The sequence below is a fragment of the Scyliorhinus canicula genome, chromosome 19 (genome assembly GCF_902713615.1).
Source record: "Scyliorhinus canicula chromosome 19, sScyCan1.1, whole genome shotgun sequence".
In the NCBI taxonomy this organism is placed as follows: domain Eukaryota; kingdom Metazoa; phylum Chordata; class Chondrichthyes; order Carcharhiniformes; family Scyliorhinidae; genus Scyliorhinus; species Scyliorhinus canicula.
The window spans coordinates 24,058,257-24,080,941 of record NC_052164.1 but is presented as its reverse complement, the minus strand read 5'-3'; the positions used below and the strand labels follow the sequence as shown (position 1 = coordinate 24,080,941).

The 22,685-nt window shown below is 45.6% G+C and overlaps 1 protein-coding gene across 5 annotated transcripts in view; it reads left to right on the top strand.

Annotated features, from left to right (window-relative positions):
• Positions 1-22,685, top strand: part of mpp2b (membrane protein, palmitoylated 2b (MAGUK p55 subfamily member 2)) — a 721,652-nt gene that overhangs the window by 312,810 nt on the left and 386,157 nt on the right. For 4 of the 5 annotated variants that reach the window (XM_038778699.1, XM_038778701.1, XM_038778703.1 and 1 more), the window contains exon 2: positions 8,493-8,614. In XM_038778699.1, the coding sequence (XP_038634627.1) occupies positions 8,584-8,614 (31 nt within the window). In that variant the 5' untranslated portion in view covers positions 8,493-8,583. Of the gene's footprint in view, positions 1-8,492; positions 8,615-8,997; positions 9,017-22,685 lie in introns of those variants that run through there. The other variant, XM_038778705.1, reaches the window with a different exon arrangement.

The window sequence follows — 22,685 nt, the reverse complement described above, 5'->3', positions numbered from 1 at the left end:
AAAAGAAGTAAGGCTGAGTGAGGGAGGGGAGACTTTAATTTTCTCATTCAGGCCCACAGATTGAGTGCTGACTGGCCAAAATGGAGGTTGTTGGCATTGGTGTCCAGTCGGGGGTGTGTTATTGCTGTGCTAATTATAATTTAAGGACACACAGGTGAAGGGCATTGTTTAATGACGTACTTGAGCACATATAGAGGGGACAGCAGGGACACTGAGCGTGAGGGGAGAGCTGTGGGACTGAACAAAATTAGCTAAAGATCCCAGGAGAGAAAAGCTCTGTACCTTGACTTCACCAATCGGCTTTGGATTCCAGTAGGACTGAGGGAGGTGGAGAATCACGCGCAATTGAACCCAATCCTGTCAGAATGTACATTATCCCGCGAGAGTACTGGACAGCAGAAAGCTTGGCGATGTCTTTCCTCGCCCATTTTGATGGTCCAAACTCGCTCGTATTGAGACTAACTACAGTTCCCCATCTGCCACCTCATCTGAGCTGAACTAATTCGACCTGGAGTTAGGACCAAGACAAAATATTATAACTGAATTAAATACACACTTTAAATGTTCCGTGATGCTCAAAGGCAGAAAAAAATCGTTATCTGACAGTAGCTTTCTAAACTAAGTCAGCATGATAGTCCATGTTTTCATTAACCTATTGATCTTGTGATTGAATACCAACACTCAGAAGACTATCTACAGTTACTATAGTTTATAGTAGCAACAGCTACTATATTTTACACTTGTTTTGTGGTAGCTGCTTGTGGTTGTGCCATTGACAACAAATTAGTTGACTTCTCGGTGAAACATTATTCTGCCAGAAATCACAATTACATTGAGAGAAATTGTTTCAGGCAGAAAGCCATAGTTCAAGGAAGCTGCGTGCTTTCACTGGAGAATCACAGGACCAGTAGCATTCTGGAACAATACACATGCCAGACAAAAAAGGATTAGTATATTTTTATATGACATCGAACAACTAGAATGTAACATGTTCTCAAATTAAAGTCTTCAAGTAGTTACTTCTAAACTTGTGTTTGTATCACGTGACTTCAATTGCACTCGGAGCGTCGAGAAGCACCACGCTGTCGAACAGCCATTGGGGGCCTCAGCAGGGAATGTGCAGCCAAGGCCAAATTTAACCCCGTTTTCTGCTCCACTCGCCAGTATTCCTCAGAGCAGGATGATATCGGGACACCATTTCTAAATGGCGTCCCGATCTCTCGACCCTCCAACATGACCCTCAAACCCCCCCCCCCCAAGCCCTTACTCGCCAATAAGGGGGTCCTCAGGCTCCCCCCTCTCCCCGGCACCTCCAAAGGGCACCTCCATGTCCAAAACGCATCGCAGGAAAAATGCCAACTTGGTACCCTGGCAATGGCCCTGCCAGTTGGCAGTGACACCTGGGCACCTTGGCAGCACCAGTCTGGCACCTGGTTTGACGCACAGGTGCCAGACAAATAGCACTTTACTCAAATACCGAGATACATACAAGATGCTGATGTAGTAATGGTGCCTGACTGAGATGTAAGAGAGGCCTGGGAAGAGGAGAAGCTTGAACCTCACGCAGCAGTCTAAATGTGTAAATACTGTCTCTAAATAAGGATTTACGGTTTTGAGAAACTACAGATCCGAGCAGTATACTTTGGGAGAATGGATCGGCACCCCTGTCTTGACCCCGACCACACAACAAAACTTTGAGGGTATTTGGAAGGTAATGGAGACATTTAGTTGCCCGGAGAAATGCCTCAAGAGATTTTGGGTGGGATTCATCCAGCCCTGGGCCGGGCCGGAGAATCCCCGCGATCAGGCCACACTGCCCCGACACCAACACGCGATTCTCCGCAGAGCAGAGAATCTGTGCCATTGGCGCTGGCGTGGTTGGCATGGCGCTGGTCACGGGCCGCTCTACACAGCCCCCCCTCCCCCTGATTCTCCGGCCCAGATGGGCCTAGCGGCAATGAAAAAAAAAACTGAGTCCCGGCGGGAACTCAGCGTGGAAGGGTCGGGTTGCAGCCTGTGCGGGGGGGGGGGGGGGCCCTCCGATGCGTCCTGGCAAGCGATCGGGGCCCACCGATCGGCGGGCCGGTCTCTCTAGCTGGGGGCCTCCTTTCCTACGCGGCAGCCCCTGTAGCCCTGTGCCATGTTGCATCGGGGCCGGCGTGTTGAAGGAGGCCACTGCGCATGCGCGCGTTGACGCTGGCGGCACTGCGCATGCGCGGGTCCTGGAGCGCACAATTCGCACCGGGATCAGCAGCTGAAGTGGCGCAAACCACTCCAGCGCCGTGCTGGCCCCGTCGTCATAAAATGCGATGGCGTTTACGACGGCGTGCACACTCTGCCGCGGGATTAGAGAATCCCGCCCTTTATGCCAGCATGCTCAGATATGTCCTGGGGTCTTCTGACCCATTCACAGTCACTTATAAAGTTAGGTAGGATTGCATACTAGTACCAACTTGCTTCATGTTTTTCTCTGTGGTGCTGCCTACTGTCTTCCATGTTGGCGATTGATGGAACCATCAATTCACGAGACACGTGCACAGGCCTGGGGGAGTCGCTGGTCGGGGGCCCATGATTGGGTCGCGGGGTCCGCGGGGAACGAGGTGAGGCTGTGGAAGAAGACCTCCATCGTGGTAGCAATTTCCGCAGTTGTTTCTAAGTCTTGGGCCCCCTTTTCCAGCAGTCGTTGGCGCACATAATTAGACCTGAGGGCTGCTACAAAAACATCGCGTACAGCAAGTTCTCTATGTTCAGCCGCGGTAACCGCTTGATAGTTACAGTTATTCGATAGATTATTGAGCTCTCTTAAAAATTCGGCGAGTGATTCTGTAGGCCGCTGGCGGCGAGTCGTGAACACATGGCATGCGTAAACTTCGTTAATGGGCCTTACATACATCTTATCGAGTATCGCTACCGCTGCAGTATATGAACCGGCCGAGTTTAGTTGCGTAGAGATTCTGTGGCTCACCCTCGCGTGCAGTAGATTTAACTTCTGTTCCTCTGTTGTTTTGGCTGAGCTCGCTTCTGCCAGGTAGGCCTTAAAGCACCACAGCCAGTGGGAGAAGATTTCTTTTGCCTCTGCATCCTGTGTGTCGAGTTCCAGGCGTCCAGGCTTGAGGGCTGATTCCATGATCGATCCTGACTGTTCTTAAGTAGATCAAATTGATGGAACCATCAATTCACGAGACACGTGCTTTAAGATATGAACAGTGGTTTTAATCTACTTACTACAGAGCCAGCCTGTTACCCGTTGAACTCTTGATGAACTGCAGGCTGGTTCTGGACACGGCTATATATACAGCAGTCTAGGGGAGGAGTTGTGGGCGGAGCCAAGGGTGGAGCCCTGTACAAACTCCTGAGCATTCCCAGAGCTACTCCCCCTAGTGGTCGGATAACGCTACTGCGCTTACAATGGTATTGGTAAATACAGTGTGAATTACTAAGTTACATTCACCACAGCGATCCTGGAAGAGAAATCTGATATCAGGTGGATGGTCAACCTGAGATCCTCTGGGCAAAGAACAAGGGACTGGATTCTCCACCCTGCTGCGCCACATTTCTGGTTCATCCTGCCAGCGGGATGCTCCATTATGCCGGCCGGTCAATGAGGTGGGGCAGCGCCACGCTGTCGGAAAACCCCCGGGTTGTCGGCAAAACGGAGCATCCCGCCGGCGGAGAATCCAGCCCGAGGTCTCCAAGGATTACTTTGTGCTTTTCTTTTTGCCGATGTGTAGTTGCTGGCAGTTCACAGCTGGACATGCAATGTTGCCTGAATTTATTCTTCATACAACGACATTGGTCTTAAGATCAGCACCATTAATATGTTGGTAAAACGCCTTTGGGTTTTCTTTACTTCCACATGCAAATCTTTTTTCATGCCCTCGCTTTGATTTCCTTTTTTACTTCGCCCCTGCACTTCCTGTCCTCGCCATGGCTACCGGCAGTGCTTAGTTCTTTGTACCCGTTCTTTTTCTGCTTGATATTTCCCTGCATTCCTCTAGACAACTGGGAGTGGGGGGAGGGGAGGGGGTCTAGATTTGACAGTACCACTCTTATTGAGAGGCTGAGGGAAAATCAAAGGAGGAATTTGTATTTCCTCTTTCATGGGCTGTGAGCATCGTTAGCTAGAAGAGCATTTATTGCCCATCCCTAATTACCGGTGAGATAGTGATGAGCCAGGCTGTCGTGAACTGCAAGATGACGAGCCAGGCTGCCGTGAACTGCAAGGTGACGAGCCAGGCCGCCGTGAACCGCAAGGTGATGAGCCAGGCTGTCGTGAACTGCAAGGTGACGAGCCAGGCTGCCGTGAACTGCAAGGTGACGAGCCAGGCCGCCGTGAACCGCAAGGTGATGAGCCAGGCTGTCGTGAACTGCAAGGTGACGAGCCAGGCTGCTGTGAGCCGCTGCAGTCCCTGTGGCGTAGGTACACCCACAACCCCAAGCCAACACCTCATCCAAATGTCAATCATCCTCGGTATTCTATCCTCCTTGCGGCAGAACTTTCCGGGTGCAGACCAGCCTTAGCTGTCACCTATGTACCTACCAGAACCCTACCTAATATCCCAGATGATGAGCATGGTCATCTTTGCCTTGAAGGATCTACAAACTCTGCCACCGAGAAGGACAGGAGCAGCAAATGCATGGGAACGCCACCACCTGCAAGTTCCCCTCTCACCCACCCATCATCCTGACTTGGAAATATATCGGCGTTCCTTAACTGTCGCTGGGTCAAAATCCTGGAACTCTCTCCCTAACATCACTGTGGGTGTACCTACACCACGTAGTCAGTGGCGATTCAAGAAAGCACCTTTTTGAGGGCGATTAGGTACTGGCTGGTCCAGCCAGGGACACACACATCCCGCAAAAGAATACAAAAAATGAAACTGCACACTGGATGTGGTGGCTGAGTGGTATACAGTCATGGAGGAGAAGAGTTTCCATGGGAGGCCTCAACATTGACTCAGGAACCCATGACGTCTCCTGGTATCAGGTCAAACATGGGAAAGGAAACCTCCTGCAGGTTACCGCCTAGCATCACTCCTCAGCTGATGAATCAGTACTCCTCCTTGTTGAACACCATTTGCAGGAAACACTGAGGGTGGCAAGAGGACACAATGTACTCCAAGGCTGTTTTCAATGTCTGTCATTAAGAGAAGCTTGGTAGAACCACTACTGATTGAGTTCTAAAGAACATATCTGCTAGACTGGACGTTTAACTGGTACTGAGAGACCCAAAAGGGAAAAACCTAGTCGAACTCATTCTCACCAATCTACCTGTCACAAATGCATCTGTGCATGATGTTGTCGGCAGTAATAACCACCTCACAGTCCTTGAGGAGACAAAGTCCTGACTTCACATTGAGGATGCTCTGCTTTGTGTTGTGTAGCATTGCCACCATGATAAATGGGATAAATTTTGAACAGATTTAACAAATTAAAACTGGGCCTCCAAGAGAACTGTACTCAACCATAATCTGCAACCTCATGGCCTGACATATACCCCACTCTACCATTCCTACCAAGCCGGGAATCAGCCCTTGTTCAATGAAGAGTGCAGGAGGGCATGTCAGGGCAACACAGGCGTATCGAAAATCGAGGTGTCCACTTGGTGAAGCTACAACAGAGGGCGACTTGCATAACAACAGTGGAAGCAGCATGTGATGGACAGAGCTGAGCAACCCCACAATCAATGGGTCAGATCTAAAATATAACCAGAAAATGCTGGGAAAACTCAACAGGTTTTGCAGTGTCTGTGGAGAGAGAAACAAAATTAACATTTTTGAGCCAATATAACTCTTCTGAACTGAAAAGTGGTAGAAATATGATGGGTTTTCTGTTGTTCAATGGTTGGGGGGGAGGATCAGGCGTAGCAAATTTGAATGTCCGGGATAGATTGGAGGTCAGGAGAGAGTAAGTGACAAAGAAATCATGGTAACGATAGTATTAAATACTAAATTAGGTGTTATTAGTGGAATAAAGGTCAGCACCGTCTGAAAGCAAAAAAGCAGAAAGTGTTAATAATAGAAAAAGTGTCAACGCTGTCAGAAACCAAAACTTGGGAACAAGATGCAGCCTGGCATTTGCGGGGGGGGGTGGGGGGGGGGGGGGGGGGGGTGGGGGGGGGGGGGGGGGGGGGTGGTTGAAGGGGAATCAAAATAATGGACAGAGTTTAGGGTCAGAAGTTGTTGATCTCGCGAATGCGTCCAGAGACTATGAAGTGCTTAATCGGACGATAAGGTAGTGTTCCTCCAGATTGCGCTGGATGTGACTAGAGTAGGTTGAGGTTAGAAATTTGAGCATGAGAGAAAGATGATGAATTGAAATGGCAAATGACAGGAAGGTCAGTGCCAGGCGTGTGGCCTGAATGGAGGCGTTAATAATGCAGTCACCCAGTCTGTGTTTAGTCTGCCCGGTAAATGGATTATTGGATCAGAAGCCCCGCTGTCCTGCCACATTCAATTGTGACTGGTGGTGGACAATTAAACAACAAATTAACAAATAAATCCATCCTCAAAATCTACGAAGCACAAGTTATGGAATACTCTGGACTTGACTAGGTGAGTGCAGCTCCAGTAACACTCAAGAAACTTGGCATCATCGGGGACCAATCAGCCTGCTTGATTGGCTCCCCATCCACCACCCGAAATGTTCATTCCCTCCACCACTGGTGCGCGGTGGCAGCAGTATAAACAGATTCACTGCAGCAACTCACCAGGGCCCCTTTGACAGCACTTTCCAAACCCATGACCTTTACCATCCAGAAGGTCAGGGGCAGCAGATGCATGGCAACACTACCACCTGCGGGTTCCCCTCCAGGCCACACGCAATCCTGACACAGAGCCCGCTCCTTCAGCGCACTGTGCATGTTCCTACACCACGTGATCTGCAGGAGTTCAAGAAGGCAGCTCACTCACCTTTTCATGGGCAATTAGAGATGGGCAATAAATGCCACTCACACCACCATGAACAAATAAAAGAAGAAACCTCACTCCATGATCTGTAGCCCATGGTTCCAGGCTTATTTTCCACAACTTGCCAGCTCTTGGATATTGTTGAAGTCAGCAGCAATTGGGATTCTGGCCCTTAACAAAATATTGGAGCAATCCTGAAGCAGGAGATGTGCCTTTCCAATTATGTACACACTGTTCCCCTCTATGTTTTTCCCATGATCATTTGGCAAAACCATGGAGGTTTTCTCTCGTGTGCAAACATTTTAAAAACAAACTGTTAGATTATCAGAGACGCCTGTGGTGATATGCATCACTGTAAATACATAGGGGGTTAATGTAAATACACTACGACTAAGTAAATACTAGAGGGAGCACCAGAGACATCATGACATGCAGACATACAGTTAAGGAAATCAGAGAATAGGACACGACCAATGGGCAGTCAAGACACCCAGAGGCGACACTACCACAAGGGGGCATTACACAACCCATATATAAGGACAGGGCACACATGCTCTGTCTCTTTCCACAGGCGACACTTAGAGAGTAGGACAGGGGCAGATCAGAAGCATCACACCCACCATGTGGCTTAGTGCAGACAGGTTAGTTAGATTGAGTTACTGTAGCAAGATTAGCAGGAGAGTCAAACTCATAGAGAATTGTGCTAATGGTTCAATAAATCATATTGAACTTACTTCAAAGTCTGGAGTATCTTTTGGTCAAAGCTGCATCGAGTTGCAGGCTGTGTTATCCCAGAGTACATAACACATTAACGGCAACTATCTGAAAGTCAACTATCTGGAGAGAGCTTCTGGCTTACTCATTGCCCTGATGATTTTCATTATAATTGGTTTTTGCAGTCACTGTGCAATTGTCTTAATTACGCTGACTAGAAATGACATTGGGTTGTTATAATAGAAGTCCAGGGAGGAACCAAAATTACAATCACACTGCTCTATCAGCCAAAATACCCCGGAGTGTATCTGAGAATTCCTAAGTGTTTTAACGGGACTGATGGCAACTGTTATCTGATGAAAGTCTCAGAGCAACCTTTACAGCAGCATACGGGGTGGGTTACCTGGTGCAGTACATAAATTTCCACCTGGATGGAACGGTCAGATGGAAACCTGCTGCCCTCTCACTCCCAGGAAGTTGACTAACCTCACGGGGAAGAATCCTGGCAGAAGCAGGACAGTCACTAAATCACCCCCTCCTTGCAGATGATTGCCTGGAATTCCCCAACTGGGAGTGCGACGTGATGGCGTGTAATGGCTGCCCAGTAAAAAACATGATCGAGACATGAACAGGAAATTGATTCCTAAAGCAAACTTGATGGGTGGTTGAAGGAAACAGACTACCAGGGCGTGGATTATTTCAGTTTGGACTCGATGGGCTGAACGGCCACCTTCTGAGCTATATTGACTTTATAAATCTAAATATTGCTCTGTGCTCATAGAATCCTAGAATTTAATGCACAGAGGTGGCTGCCTCTAAGCAGCTGTTTTCAACTGGACCTCACTTAAACGTTGTACTTTTTTTTTACAGCTATTTGATTGCATGAAGAATCAACATAATCTGTAGAAGTCTAGCATTCTGACTGCAATTGGAGAGTCTGTCTTGGAGAACGGGTATCAAAATGCCTGTGGCTTCAGCTCATTCGGATGCAGGTGAGTTTACAAATAATTGTGTGCGAGCATGATTAGCTCAAGTGCTTTAAGCTTAATGAGTGGGTGCAGTTAATTGGCACTCTTTGTCCTGTGCACGAAAAGTGAACGTAAAAATAATTCTGACTTTTGTTATTTTTCTTCCTATCATCCTTCTGTTGTCTGTTACACTCCTGTGCATGAACCTGGGTTAATAAATTAGATATGCCTGTTGTTATTTTTGCCAAGTAGTTCTGAACTGGCCTGCTATTCCTTGGTGGGAAGGAGTTAAACCAATTAAACCGTATTGTAAATAGGCCTCTGCTAAGGAAGTCCTTTTTCAAGCTAAACACAAGAAATTCTTCCGCGTGTTAACAATTGGACGTGTGTTCTGATTGTTTTTAAATCTACGAAGACCAATCAAATGTAAGTCAAACATTTTAACTTGAAACCTTCCCCATTCGTATTGCTTTTTTTTTAGAAGGCCACATCATTACTCCTGAGTTGATTGGAGTTTTCATCCAATCATTCTTGTCACTTAAAGCAAATCTGAAGAATAATTTTAATTTGCAAACCTCAGTGTTCATGATACTGAGTGTTCGGTGAGAATTGATGAGTTATTTTGCGAAAAATGCCAGGCTTGTTTCTGACACGATTCAAATCTTGTGCTAAACTACCAAAAAATGCTGTTCTTCTCCCTTCGTATCGACCCATTCTTTGTCCAGCTACTGTTTGCAGATGTGACTGCAGTTCTGAGATTTCACACCAATATGCATGTGGTTAGGAATGTGAGACTGTCATGTATTAACAAAGCTTTTGATTTACTAGTAAGTGCTTCCTTGACGTTTATTTGTACAAAGGCTTCTCCTTGCTGGTAAACATAAATAACTGCCTTTTAATATTTGAAAGATAAATTAAATGCAAAACAATTTACAGCTGGCAAGCCTGATCTTGCTCGGCAATCTGAACTGTATTGTGGGGTGTCTTCCTGTGGCTTGGGAGTGCAGTCAGCTAAAAGTGACAGTGCAACTTCAAAGTCAGACGAGGTCTGAGTTCGGAGTGCAGAAGCAGAAAGTGACGATATACCGTTTGGGTTTGGAGTCGTGAGCTCCCGTTTAATTGTGTTTGAGGTCTGTTGGAGCAGGACGTTTTGGAGAAAATGGTGACACTCACTTTCATTCTGAAACAGACATGTTAAACATGTATCTTTACTGTGTGTTTTGTACCCTCTATGGTATGCAGGAGTCAAATTCTTCAAATGTCTCTTCAAATCAATGTCAGTTTTTTATTCAATTTGGAGTACCCAATTACTTTTTTTTCCCAATTAAGGGGCAATTTAGCGTGGCCAATCCATCTAACATTACATCTTTGGGTTGTGGGAGGTGAAACCCACGCAACCATGGGGAGAATGTGCAAACTCCACACAGACAGTGACCCAGGGGCGGGATTCGAACCTGGGTCCTCCGCGCCGTAGTCCCAGTGCTAACCACTGCGCCATGTGCCACCAGTTTTTTAAAAAATCAATTATTCTGAGCATGGAATTGTTTTGAAATTTTAGCAACTAGGAATGGTTTTATTTAACAAGTCATTTTAGGTTGGATTTTGGTTGCTCTATTTGCTATTTCTGTACTGTTTTGTCTGTCTTCCTTTCACTGGTGGGACTGGTGTTTCAATTAGATAGTCACTCTTCTTGTGTGCACCTGGATAACTGAGACTAGCTAACTGTTCCTGCATGATTGGACAGGAAAGTAGGTTTCGGATCCTGGTTTAATCCTACTCTCTGTTGTGTATTTTTTAAGAGAATGATTGCAAGACATCTTGTTTGCCCAGGAAATGGGCAATCAAACATCACAGCCTGTGCTGTTAACGTCTTCAAAATAAAGCTCGACATTTTAGTTGACCCTCCCAAGATCTACAAAACCTTGAATCCATCACACTCTCACCCAATGTCCATATATATACTTTCCAGCAAGCCTCTCTGGTTAGGTATCACATATCTTGGCTATGTTTTGTCTCTTTGTCTTCCCATACACTCCAATGCTCAGGGGATGCCAAGGCCTGTTATGAATGGGTTAACAGACCTTCCAATTAAATACTAATTTGATGTCAATAATCCAATAGAAGTCAATAATCCAATAGAAGTCACTGGTATATAAAAGGGTTACAGGTGGCTGTATTTGTTGGTTGAGATTTGTGTGTGAAGTTGGATCAAAGAAACAAAGGTGTTGTTGTGGAGAAGCAGAACGCTTGTCACCTTTACTTCATTCAGAAAGTTAGGGGGCATGGGATACAGGGAACTTTGGCTGTCTGGATACAGAATTGGCTGGCTGAAAGAAGACAGTGAGTGGTAGTGGATGGAAAGTATTCCGCCTGGAGGTCGGTGACCAGTGGTGTCCTGCAAGGATCTGTTCTGGGACCTCTGCTCTTTGTGGTTTTTAGAACTGACTTGGATGAGGAAGTGGAAGGGTGGGTTAGTAAGTTTGCTGATGACACAAAAGTTGGTGGAGTTGTAGATAGTGTTGAGGGTTGTTGCAGGTTACAACAGGACATTGACAGGATGCAGATGGGCTGAGAAGTGGCAGATGGAGTTCAACCTTGATAAATGTGAAGTGATTCATTTTGGAAAGTCGAATTTGAATGCTGAATACAGGGTTAAAGGCAGGATTGCTGAATACAGGGTTAAAGGCAGGATTCTTGGAAGTGTGGAGGAACAGAGGGATCTTGGGATCCACATACATAGATCCCTCAAAGTTGCCACCCAGGTTGATAGGATTGTTAAGAAGGCGTATGGTGTGTTGGCTTTCATTAACAGGGGGATTGAGTTTAAGAGCGACGAGGTTTTGCTGCAGCTTTATAAAACTCTAGTTAGACCACATTTGGAATATTGTATCCAGTTCTGGTCACCTCATTATAGGAAGGATGTGGATGCTTTGGAGAGGGTACAGAGGAGATTTACCAAGGTGCTGCCTGGACTGGAGGGCATGTCTTATGAAGAAAGATTGAGGGAGCTAGGGCTTTTCTCACTGGAGCGAAGAAGGCAGAGAGGTGACTTGATAAAGGTGTACAGGGCGATGAGAGTCATGGATAAAATGGATAGCCAGACTTTTCCCCAGTGTGGAAATGGCTGTCACGAGGGGACATAATTTTAAGGTGATTGGAGGAAGGTATAGGGGAGATGTCAGAGGTCCGTGGAGAGTGGTGGGTGTGTGGAATGCACCGCCAGCAGATGTGGTGGAGTCAGTCATTAGGGACATTTAAGCAACTCTTAGACAGGCACATGGACAGCAGTAAATTGAAGGGGTGTAGGTTAGATTGATCTTAGATTAGGATAAATGGTCAGCACAACATCGTGGGCTGAAGGGCCTTTACTGTGCTGTACTGTTCTTTGTTTACTCTACAGCAACCCAGAAGCTTAAACCAGGTCCATTATAATGATGAGAGCAGCTAACATGGTAAAGGTAAGGGATTGAACCTAGTTTGTCTCGCTCGACACAATGCATGGACTGATTGAGCCACTTGGAGGTTTTGCTGTCCTTTTCAATTTTCTGTGTACCTGATGGTTCTGGCCAGGGACCCGTGGAGAGGCTGCACCATTGTTTATGCCACTTTGGCAAATGAATCTCCCATCTTGTATCAGATACAGCAAGGATTCTCAGTGCCAATCCAACCTCAAAAAAGAGATTAGCATTAATAGACTTTTTGGAGCTAAGGCAGGCAGATGCAGATGAGCCATGGTCTGATTGAAAGGTGGAACAGACCTGAGGGGCTGAATGGCCTACTCCTATCCCCATGTTCCATTTTATGCTATATCTGGATGTTAGATTTACTATTGGTGAGATTCTCGTAAAACCTGGCATTCTTCCCCATGACCTGTTGCAGACAAATCTGGTTATTAACAGTATTTCAACCAATCGATACATGTACTAGTCTCCTCTACTTGGGTATTGTGGTTTTTGAGCTCAACATGAATGGTTAATTGGTTCCATGTTTTTACTCTTGTTTGATTCTATTGAAAAGGAAAATAAATTCAGCGAGGGCCTTGGGCCTGAAAGAACCCATAACACTTGAGCTATTCCTAGTTTGCATTTATTGTGCTGAATTAGGTGCAGCGTGTTCATTAGGGAAAAGCATAGCTTCAAGGTCAGGGGCTGGCACATTAGTTGAAACCAAATTCATTCTCAAACAGTTTGGGATTGTTAAAGCTCTCGCGCTGCATGCAGAGTTGGAGCAACTGGGCTCTGCTGAACTGCATCTGTGAGGGAAAGGTGACAGCTTCCGTTTGATAAACTGATTCTACATTTTTTCTACTGGGACAAATACGACAATATAATAATTGTTTCCGCAAACTATGTGGAGTGAATGTTTAAGGCAAACAGTGAACCTTAAACTGAGGTAATTTACACAAAAAATTGCACAGATTTTCCTGTCATTTGCTTTTTTAAAAAATTCTCCAATAGTGTTGCACTATTTTCAGAATTGAAAAGCAGAGAGGATTTCTTTGGTCATAACATTTCATTTATTTAGTGTGATTTAGAGTTGAGAGCTACTCTCAGGTTTTGCTGAATAGTTGGACTCGAAATGAACCTTAACTCTTGGACCTATGCCTCCGAATGCTCTCTTGTCTCATTTTGTTTTCCCATGTGTGGTGAATGAGATTCACACGGTATTATAAGTTACCAATGTCACTCTGTTCCAAGTATATATATGTATCAATATTGCAAGTGCAGTTGCACTACCTGACCACCAGGGGGAGTAGCCCTGTGAGTACTTGAGAGTTTGTACTGGGCTCCCCCCTTGGCTCTGCCCAGAACTCCTCCCCCTGGAGCTGCTGTATAAAGATCCGTGCGACAGAGTCAGCCAGCCAGTTCACCGAAAGTTCAACGGCGAACAGGCTGGCTCTGTTGTAAGTATATTAAAACCACTATTCTAATCCTACAAGCACGTGCCCGTAGAATTGATGGTTCCATCACCATGAGACAGCATTAGTGGTAACTTTAAATGCGCTGTATGTCCTGGAGGGCCCCTTTTGTAAAGCTTGGCCTGAAATTGTCCAAACTACTTGGGAATAAAGGCCAGGGGCCGTGACGATCAATCAGTCCCTCAGTTTACATTAGTCTGTATATGAAATGCAAGAGAGCTCGGTAAAATTACTGTAATAGCTCAGCCCATCAAGACATTAATAAAACCATGACAGGTATTTAAATGTCGAAAGCAGTGGAAATAAATCAGATTTTTGGTACTTACTGCATTATGGCGAACCATAAATTTGGAACTTACTGAAATGAACTTGGGAATTGTGTGGAATTAATGCATTGAATCTACCATATTTCGGTGAGCAGAAGCAATATTTGAAAGCGTCACTGTCTTTAGGAAACATCATGGGCGCAATTCAGTGACTCAGATTAAAGTCTGCTGCATGTTCATTTAGCGGAGTGTTTCTTGGTGCCTGCAATGCCGAGAAAGACCCCGCTTTTCAATGACACGTTGCCATAATTTTTGGCCTCAGTGAAAGGCCATTCTTTAAGTCATTACTCACTGATGTCGGCAGACTACTCGGGGATTGGGGCGCCATTTTTAAAGGCAATTTTTTGACCCCCTCCTGTGGCCTCAGAATCCACCCCACTTCACCCAACTTACCCTTACTGGGGTCCTCGAGCCTCCCCTCGCCCCACCTCTTATGGGCATGACCCCCCTGCCATCCCATCCCCTGGCATGGGTAATATGGCAGCTGGGCACCTTGGCACTGCCAGCCTTGCACCACCCCTGCCAATCTGACAGTGCCACCCAGGCACCTTTGCAGTTCCTGAGTGGCACGGCCAGGGTGCCCAGGTGGCAGTGCCAAGGTGATAGTGAGAGTGCCCAGAATGTCAAGGGGAGTGCCAGGATGCCACCCTGCCTAGTGCTCGACCCCCGGGAGCCTCAACACCAGCCCCCCTCCACTCCCCCCAGGTACCAACACGATTGGTTTAAAACTCTGAACCAGTACCAAATGGCACCATGTTGAGACTTCACTGGGAAGGCCGATTAATCCTGGCCCTCGGGTGAATCCAGCAAATGCATGCCTAATGGCTCATTTAAATGTGCATGCCTGGATCTCACCCAGCAAGAACGAGATCCACATTGTGACGCACCGTGAGATTCTGTTGAATCTCGTGAGATATTCTGAGAGTCGCAAATCCCTATCCAGACCTTTCGTGCGACTCAAAGGCCTCATCCCGACACCAAGCCAGGTGTGACCAGGCTCCTGAATTGTGCCCGTATTTTTGTTTGAGAGGGGATGAGCCAAAAGACTTTTGTGCATCTTTCACAGTGACACGATGCAAAGATGTTATATGTTGTTCATTTGTATATTTGTATTGAACATTTTGAAAGGTAGTTTCATTAATTATTAGTTTTTCTTCTTTTAAAATATTGTCCTTTAATTATTTTTCTCTCCCTGCTACTAATGCCAACAAAAAAAACTATGGAACATATTCATCTCATTTACTATTTACGAGCTGTTCCGCAATAGCGATTGCCAGGTTTGCTTACATAATGAGGGACTGCATCTCAAAAGGTAATTAATTGCATGTGAAGCATCTTGCGAAGTGTTGGAATGAGATATGGTCAAATCCAGTGTTTCTTTTTCTTCACTAAAATTTTGGAGGATGTGCTTTCTTCTTTATGGAAATAAAAATGTATTTTGACAAAATCGAGCATTTCGTACAACAGAGGAGAAAAACAGCTGTGAGAAGTGGTGTAATGAACCCTAATCTCATTTTAAAAAGATTTCAATGTTCAGTTACTACCTCAAGAATGGTACAACAATATTCCATGTTTTAAAACTTTTACTGTAACAACTGACTAAAACACAATTGTCTAAACATTGAGCATGATGATTTTTCCACTGCATTGCACCCGGTGCCAATCCAGGCACACCAGCTGCATCATAGGAGAGGCCCAAATTGGGCTTTGAGCCAGATATGAAACCTTGTCCAAGTTTCCCAACTCGTGGCTCGATCTAAGATAATGATATGTATTTGGCTCATTTAAATATGTGCAGCTTACTTGAGGGTGCATTATTCCAGTGCCTGGGGGTCACCACCCAGCACCGTCGAGGCCCCACCCAGGCGCCGATTAGTCCTGGTTCCACAAGCAGGGACCAGGCATGATGGCCAGTCCGGAGGTCTTGAAGGACATTGGAACCCCCCGGGTGGTCGGAGACAGGCAGAGCAGTACCCTGGCATTCCCCCTGGCACCTGAACACCTTGGCAGTGCCAAGCTGGTATTGCCTGAGTGCCGGGCCCCTCGTACCATGATTGCCGGGTGCCAGGATGGTACTTCCAAGTGGTAGTTTCCAAAGCCGGCATTCTGCTGACCACACAGAATTAAGGGAGATCAGCTGAATGTATAATGAAACTGAGGATTGGACGAGAATTTGAAAATGGAGAGAGAAGTAAGCAGGTAGGTTCAGGGATAAAAGTCCAGATTATGAAGGTGTGATAGCTAAAAGCCTCAGCAGTGATAGTAGGGCAGAGGATGTGATTTATTCTTTCATGTCTTCACATCTAAAGTATAACTATTCAATAGAAATCAAATCAATCTTGAACTATACACAAAGTACATCTTACTCTAGTCATACTGTAGCAAACAAGACATATGCATGATGATTTCCGTTGTCAGGTCCATACCGCGTTCGCATTTTGTGGGGAGATCGGACTCATTTTAAAATTCCAAATAGGAAATTTTCAGGTACAATTGGAAAGTTATAACTAGAAGTCTGTAATATTGCCAAATCAAAAACTCAGGCCTGAGAACATTGTGGTAGCACTTGGAGTATCGTGTTTGGTTCTGCTCACTGAGACAAGCAATGCAGAAAATGGCAACAGGGCTGAACTGTAGAGGGAGTGAGCTCTGAAAAAACAGAGGCCACATGTACAGAAGAAAGAAGTTGCATTTATCTATCTCCTTTTATGACCTTAGAATGTCTCAAAATACTTCACTGTGATGACAAGAACTTTGCAGTCATTCATTGGGCATATAAATGCTGTGATAGATTTGTAAACCAGAGCTAGATTAGCTGAATGGAACCCTTATCTTTTTTTCTCTTTGTGTCCAATTTGAATATACTGGGTAGTGTAGTGCTTTCACAACCGCTGGGTAAGGCTGGTTTAGCACACTGGGCTAAATATCTGGCTTTTAAAACAGGCCAGCAGCACGGTTCAATTCCCGTACCAGCCTCCCCGAACAGGCGCCGGAATGTGGCGACTAGGGGCTCTTCACAGTAACTTGATTTGAAGTCTACTTGTGACAATAAGCGATTTTCATTTCATTTCCTGCCAAACCTCTGTTTAGATTATTTTGCCACAGACTAACATGTTTAAATGAATCAACAATGGTACTAAAATATTGTAGCCACGAATATTATTTGAAAAATTGTTAATCAGTGTACAAAGATCAGGCACCGATGAAATTAAACAAAAAGGGGACTTTTACATACATTTTGAATGTTGGCTTTTTGATATTTTGTTGACCAAAGGAAAATGGTTGGCCAGCAGCGGAACAAGCTTACTATTGAATCTGTGAATGGATTTAATCTCTTCCTGAAATTTGCTCATGCTGAAAGAATTACTGTGAAATTTAATGACAAATTACTCTATGAAGGCAGATATTGGTCGCTGTGTAGCCTATTTTTTCAATGCATCTGCATAGCAGAGAAAGGCAGATGAAAAGTGCATTTGATGAACTGAAGAACTGTTTGTTTAATGTTTTGTGGTCAATTGGCAGGGGGTTTAGTTTTTTAAATCCAAATTTAGAGTACCCAATTCATTTTTTCCAATTAAGGGACAATTTAGCGTGGCCAGTCCACCTAGCCTTCACATCTTTGGGTTGTGGGGGAAAAAGCCACGCAAACACGGGGAGAATGTGCAAACTAGGGGCTGTTTAGCTCACAGGGCTAATCGCTGGCTTTGAAAGCAGACCAAAGCAAGCCAGCAGCACGGTTCAATTCCCGTAACAGTCTCCCCGAACAGGCGCTGGAATGTGGCGACTAGGGGCTTTTCACAGTAACTTCATTTGAAGCCTACTCGTGACAATAAGCGATTTTCATTTCATTTCATTTCAACTCCACACGGACAGTGACCCAGAGCTGGGATCGAACCTGAGACCTCGGCGCCGTGAGGCAGCAGTGCTACCACTGCGTCACCGTGCTGCCCAGACAGGGGGTTTAGTTAATGTCACTTCATGGAATCATACAACACCGAAGGTGGCCATTTCTGCCTGTGCTGACTCGCAGTGTTCCAAAGTAAGGAGGTGAATGTTAAGGAATCCTCTCACTGGTATTAAATTGTGATTCAGTGATCCGGTGAGGTGCATTTGGGTACTTGTTTTATGTTGAATTAGGAGGAAAAGAAACCTTGTATGTAACAGAAATTCTGTCCAAGGCAATTCTGTACATACAATTGAATCCCTGAGCTTTTTTGATGATGACTATTGGTGCGCAGTCCTTGTTTTGTGCAACCTATTTCTTATTAATGAACAACAACAAAAAAACAACTCCCTCTTATCAATTGACATCCTAATTCTAATTGGCATTGCACACACTTGCACTGGTTTGGAAAGTACCACCGTCTAATTTGCAGGCTGAAAGTGACACTACATTAACAATTTACTTCCCTTTTCTCCTTTAAAAGATGGATATCCTTGTTTATTGAGAAAAGCAGGAATATGGCACATATAAGCAATTTGCTATTCCAGAGGACATGAGTACAAATCACACGGGCCTCAGCTGAAATTGGAAGTGAGACAACAAAATATTTCATTTTATGAAAAGAGCAGAACCATTATTGGATCCGGAATGACAGTTTGCATGTAAAGGGTAAATGTAGGGCGCAATTCTACAGAAAGTTCTAAGTGCGGTAGCGAGCGGGAATTGCCACGAGCTTCCCGGCGAGACCAGCAACGCTATTCAACGTTAATTGGTCCACATAACGCGGCCTCGCGGGCTTCTCGTCGGAAACGAAGGCTCGCCAGCTGATTCGCCGGGACCATGTTCATCAGCCCTCGCTAACAAGGTCGAGAAGCACTTAAGCAACTCTTCCCCAGCCAGCTCACAATAATGGCATTGAGGAGACCGGTCCCAGGATTTGCAGGTGCTGACCTGCGGAGGTTGCTAGACGGGACGGGAAATGGGACTTAAGTTGTAGTAATTGGTTTCTCGCCACACTATGGCGAGATCCCAATTTCGCCTATGGCAGTGGGCCAGTTGCATCACAAAGTGTTTGGCATCTGGCGTGAATCTCACTTTTGGCCTCTCCCGCTATTCACCAGCCTCTACGCTTGAGCGAGAGAGCAACGAGGCTGGAGAATCACACCCTATAGAGATAGACAATCAAATGCACTGTTCTGCGTGACTGATGTCGAGCTACCAGGGCTATGAGAAGCAACGAATCTCACACATGCAATGTAAGGGTATTTATAGAGTCCATGTGCAATGTTACATTTTTTATAACTTTGGATTGATTGAACTAAACTGTAAATGGAATATCAGAGCATAATTCATCGTTTCTTAATGTTCATTTGTTAATGCTGTGTTACTGTTTTCTCATTTCAAAGAATACTTTCAGCGAGTTGGAAAATTGAGTTGAATGATATATCACGGAGTATTGTAATTATGTTAATGCCTACACAGCAGTGTGCTAAACATTAAGAATTATACTTTCATATACCATTTACAGTTTGGTTCAATCATGTGAATATCCACAGATTGAAGCTGCTCAAGGACTTTAGAAACACCCTGGGCTGGATTCTCAGTTTCTGAGCCTAAGGCCGCCCCAATGGCGTGCGGTGTACTCCTCGATGATGCCGTTTTGGAGAGGGCGGAGCATCCAAAAACTGGCACCGACCCCGATTGGGTCGTTAAAAAGGGATTCTCTGCTTGATCGCTGATTACGAAATTGCAGCGGCAAGCGGAGAATCCCATCCCTTATTTCAGTCAGCAGCTAATTCTAAATTGGTGCATTTTACTGGCAGGAAAATAGCTGCACTCTTTCCCCATCAAATTTCGCTCCCGCCCGCCCCCATTTTCCAAACATAATTACAATACTTGCTGGTTTCGACACAGAAATCAATTTCTGACGGGGAACAATTTCCCTTAAAGTTGACCATTATCTTGCGGTTTGCTCATCAATAGAGATCCAGAGCCAAATTCCAACCGTGTGGTAGCACCAAATTGGCATTGCGGCATTTCCTAATTGTATAAAACTAAACATGATTTTACTGGTTTACATGCAATTTGCAGTAATCCAACATTGATGGAACCATTTGCACCCTCTCAAAGAAATGGTGTCAGTTAAGTATTGGCATTACTGGCGTTCAATCAAAATTTTCCAAGCATTGGTAAATGGAAATACTTGGGGCACGATTCTCCCGAGTTACGAAAAATCGGGAAGCTGGGTCAAAAACGGGCGCGTTTGACGCCAGCCTCCGCCCCCCCCGACCGGGAACCAATTCATCTCCCCGGTTGGGGCTAGCATCGCGCGGCCGTGAACTCCGGCATCGCGAGCTTAACGAATTTCGTTAAGCCCACTAGCCAAAGTTAGCGACGGCTGACGCATCAGATGACGTCAGCCACGCATGCGCGGATTGGACGACTCCAACCCGCGTATGCGCGGATGACGTCATCATGCATATGCGTGAAACCCGTGCATGCGCGGGCCGGTATACCCCTCAGCCGCCCCGCGAATGGATCCAGTGGGGCGGCGGAGGGAGAAAGAGTGCGCGGGGTAAGTACCCGCTGCCCGCGATCGGTGGGCACCGATCGCGGGCCCATGGCACCCTTGGCACGGCCGTGGTATGGACTTTACGGCCGTTTTTACGAACGGTCAGAGCAGGTGTGTTTTACGCTTGTAAAAACGGCCGTAAAGGCCTTGGAAATCGGCCCATCGGACAGGAGTGAATCGCTGCTCGCCGTAAAAAAACAGCGGGCAGCGATTCGTGTCGGGAGGCAGGCGTGGGGGGGGGGGGAAGAATAGCGGGAGGGCGTCGGAGCAGCGTGTCCGTAAAAATTTACGCCGCCCGCTATTCTCCGATTTTTCGTAAGTCGGGAGAATCGCGCCCTTGGTGTAAAATTTTAAATTGTGTAAAATTTTTAATTGTATGCAGCATCACCTGAGATAAAGTCACATTGTACGATGAATGCATATTGTACATTGCTAGGAATTAAATCCTTTTAAAGAATTGAGGATGGGGTTGGTCTCACACCCCAGTCTCAAATTCAGATTAAGGATTTAGCGTCATTGTTTTGTTGATGTTTCCCACGTTGAAAATGGTTTGGCTTTGATGGCAATGAACTGTATGCTGATGTAAGCTTAGTGATTTGGTCACAGGTTCCTCTGAAACCCTGCAGCTGTCCAATTCATTGGCCTGGCATAGGATCCCTTTTATCTTAACAACTGCACGAACTAGAAATCTTCCTTTGCCTGTCTTGTGGATTATTTTCTCCCCGCTTTCCTGTGGACCCATCTACAGCATTTGCAAATAAACATCACAAGTCTGCTGTGGAAAGATTAGAACAAAATCTCATTGCTGTCCGTGGAGGACCTGTTGTATAAGCACTAATCAACTGTTGGACTCACCATAAAGCTGCTTGCCTTTGAGTGTTTGATACTTAATGAGTTGAAAGATAATGCTCTCAAGGATTCAACTCCAGTGCACTTCTGCTGGATTAACACAAACTGATGTGAAAACTGTGTTCTCTTTTCAATTCAAATATAGAAACTGGAATAATTATTGTCACCCGTTCTGAGTGCTGATTTGCATATCCAATCTTCATTACTTGCACACACCAACAATAGTCACATTTCACAGAATAGAATTGGAATATGTTTTGTATTTATATTCGTTTCTCAGAAGCAGCATTGAAGCTGCACTTGAGCACTACATAATAAAATATGCATGGTGGCATGATGTCACCGGAAGTGACGACACGATCACTAGCGCGGGTAACTGTGCAGAGTAAAGTAGCAGCCTGTACTGAACACACGTTGTTAATAAAGCTCCATTAGTTCGTCAGCCCCTGTGCCTCCTATTAGCAATCCTGTGGACGCAACACAAACTGGTGACGAGGATGTCGAACAGCACTTGCTAGCCACTGGGGAAGTGGAAGAATTGTTGGAAAAGTCAGGAAAGAGGACTTTGAAGAAAAGCGCTCTACGTTCTATGGACAGAATGGGCTTGGTGGATATGAGCAATGATCGCCTTGCCACGTGATTAGAGAGCGATTGCAGAAGCATATATAGAGCTGGGGGCGTAGGAGAAATCTGTCTGAAGCTCGGCTTGTGCATTGTTTTGACAGTGAAAAGCAAGGTAGCTGCTGTAAACACAATGCAAACTGTGCATACAGGGGGCCCTTCATTAGAAAGAAAATAGCAAAAGGGAGTTTTGGGCGTTGTGGAACCCTTTGACAGAAATGCAGAGCGATGGAGCTCCTATAAGAACAGCTTGACTGTTTTGTGTAAGCAAACAAAATAGCAGAAGATATTAGGGTTTCCACATTCCTGAGAATAATGTCGCGGGAGGTGGGGGTGGTGGTTTAATGCAACCAGAAGCCAGGCACTGAGACTTTTAAGGGACCGTAAAGGCTCTGTAAGCATACTATTCGCCAAAGCCTTTAGTGATTGCAGGGTATTTCAGAATTCACAAGGTGTAATCAAGAAGTGGGGGAATCAATTGTGCAATTCGGGGCTGTATTCAGCAGACTTGCAGAGCACTGTGAGTTTGGAGATGTATTAAATGATACAATTGGGAACAGATTGCTCTGTGGTTTGAGAAGTAAGCCAATACAGTAATGGTTGCTAACAGATAGTAACCTTACTCTGAAAAAGATCATGCTGTGTCGATGGAGTTCGCAGCGAAGCTCACCGACTGAGTTTGAGTATTCAGGTGCACAAAATGTCAGCTGAGTCGACGTCCAGGAGTTTCGAAACTTAAACTCATACATGCCACAGATGTGCGAAGGCAGGACATTCAGCTGAAGAATGCTGGTGCAAGGATATTGTATGCTGAAGCTGTGGTGAAAGAGGCCACATAAATGTGCGTGCGGGAAGAAAAAGCAAGC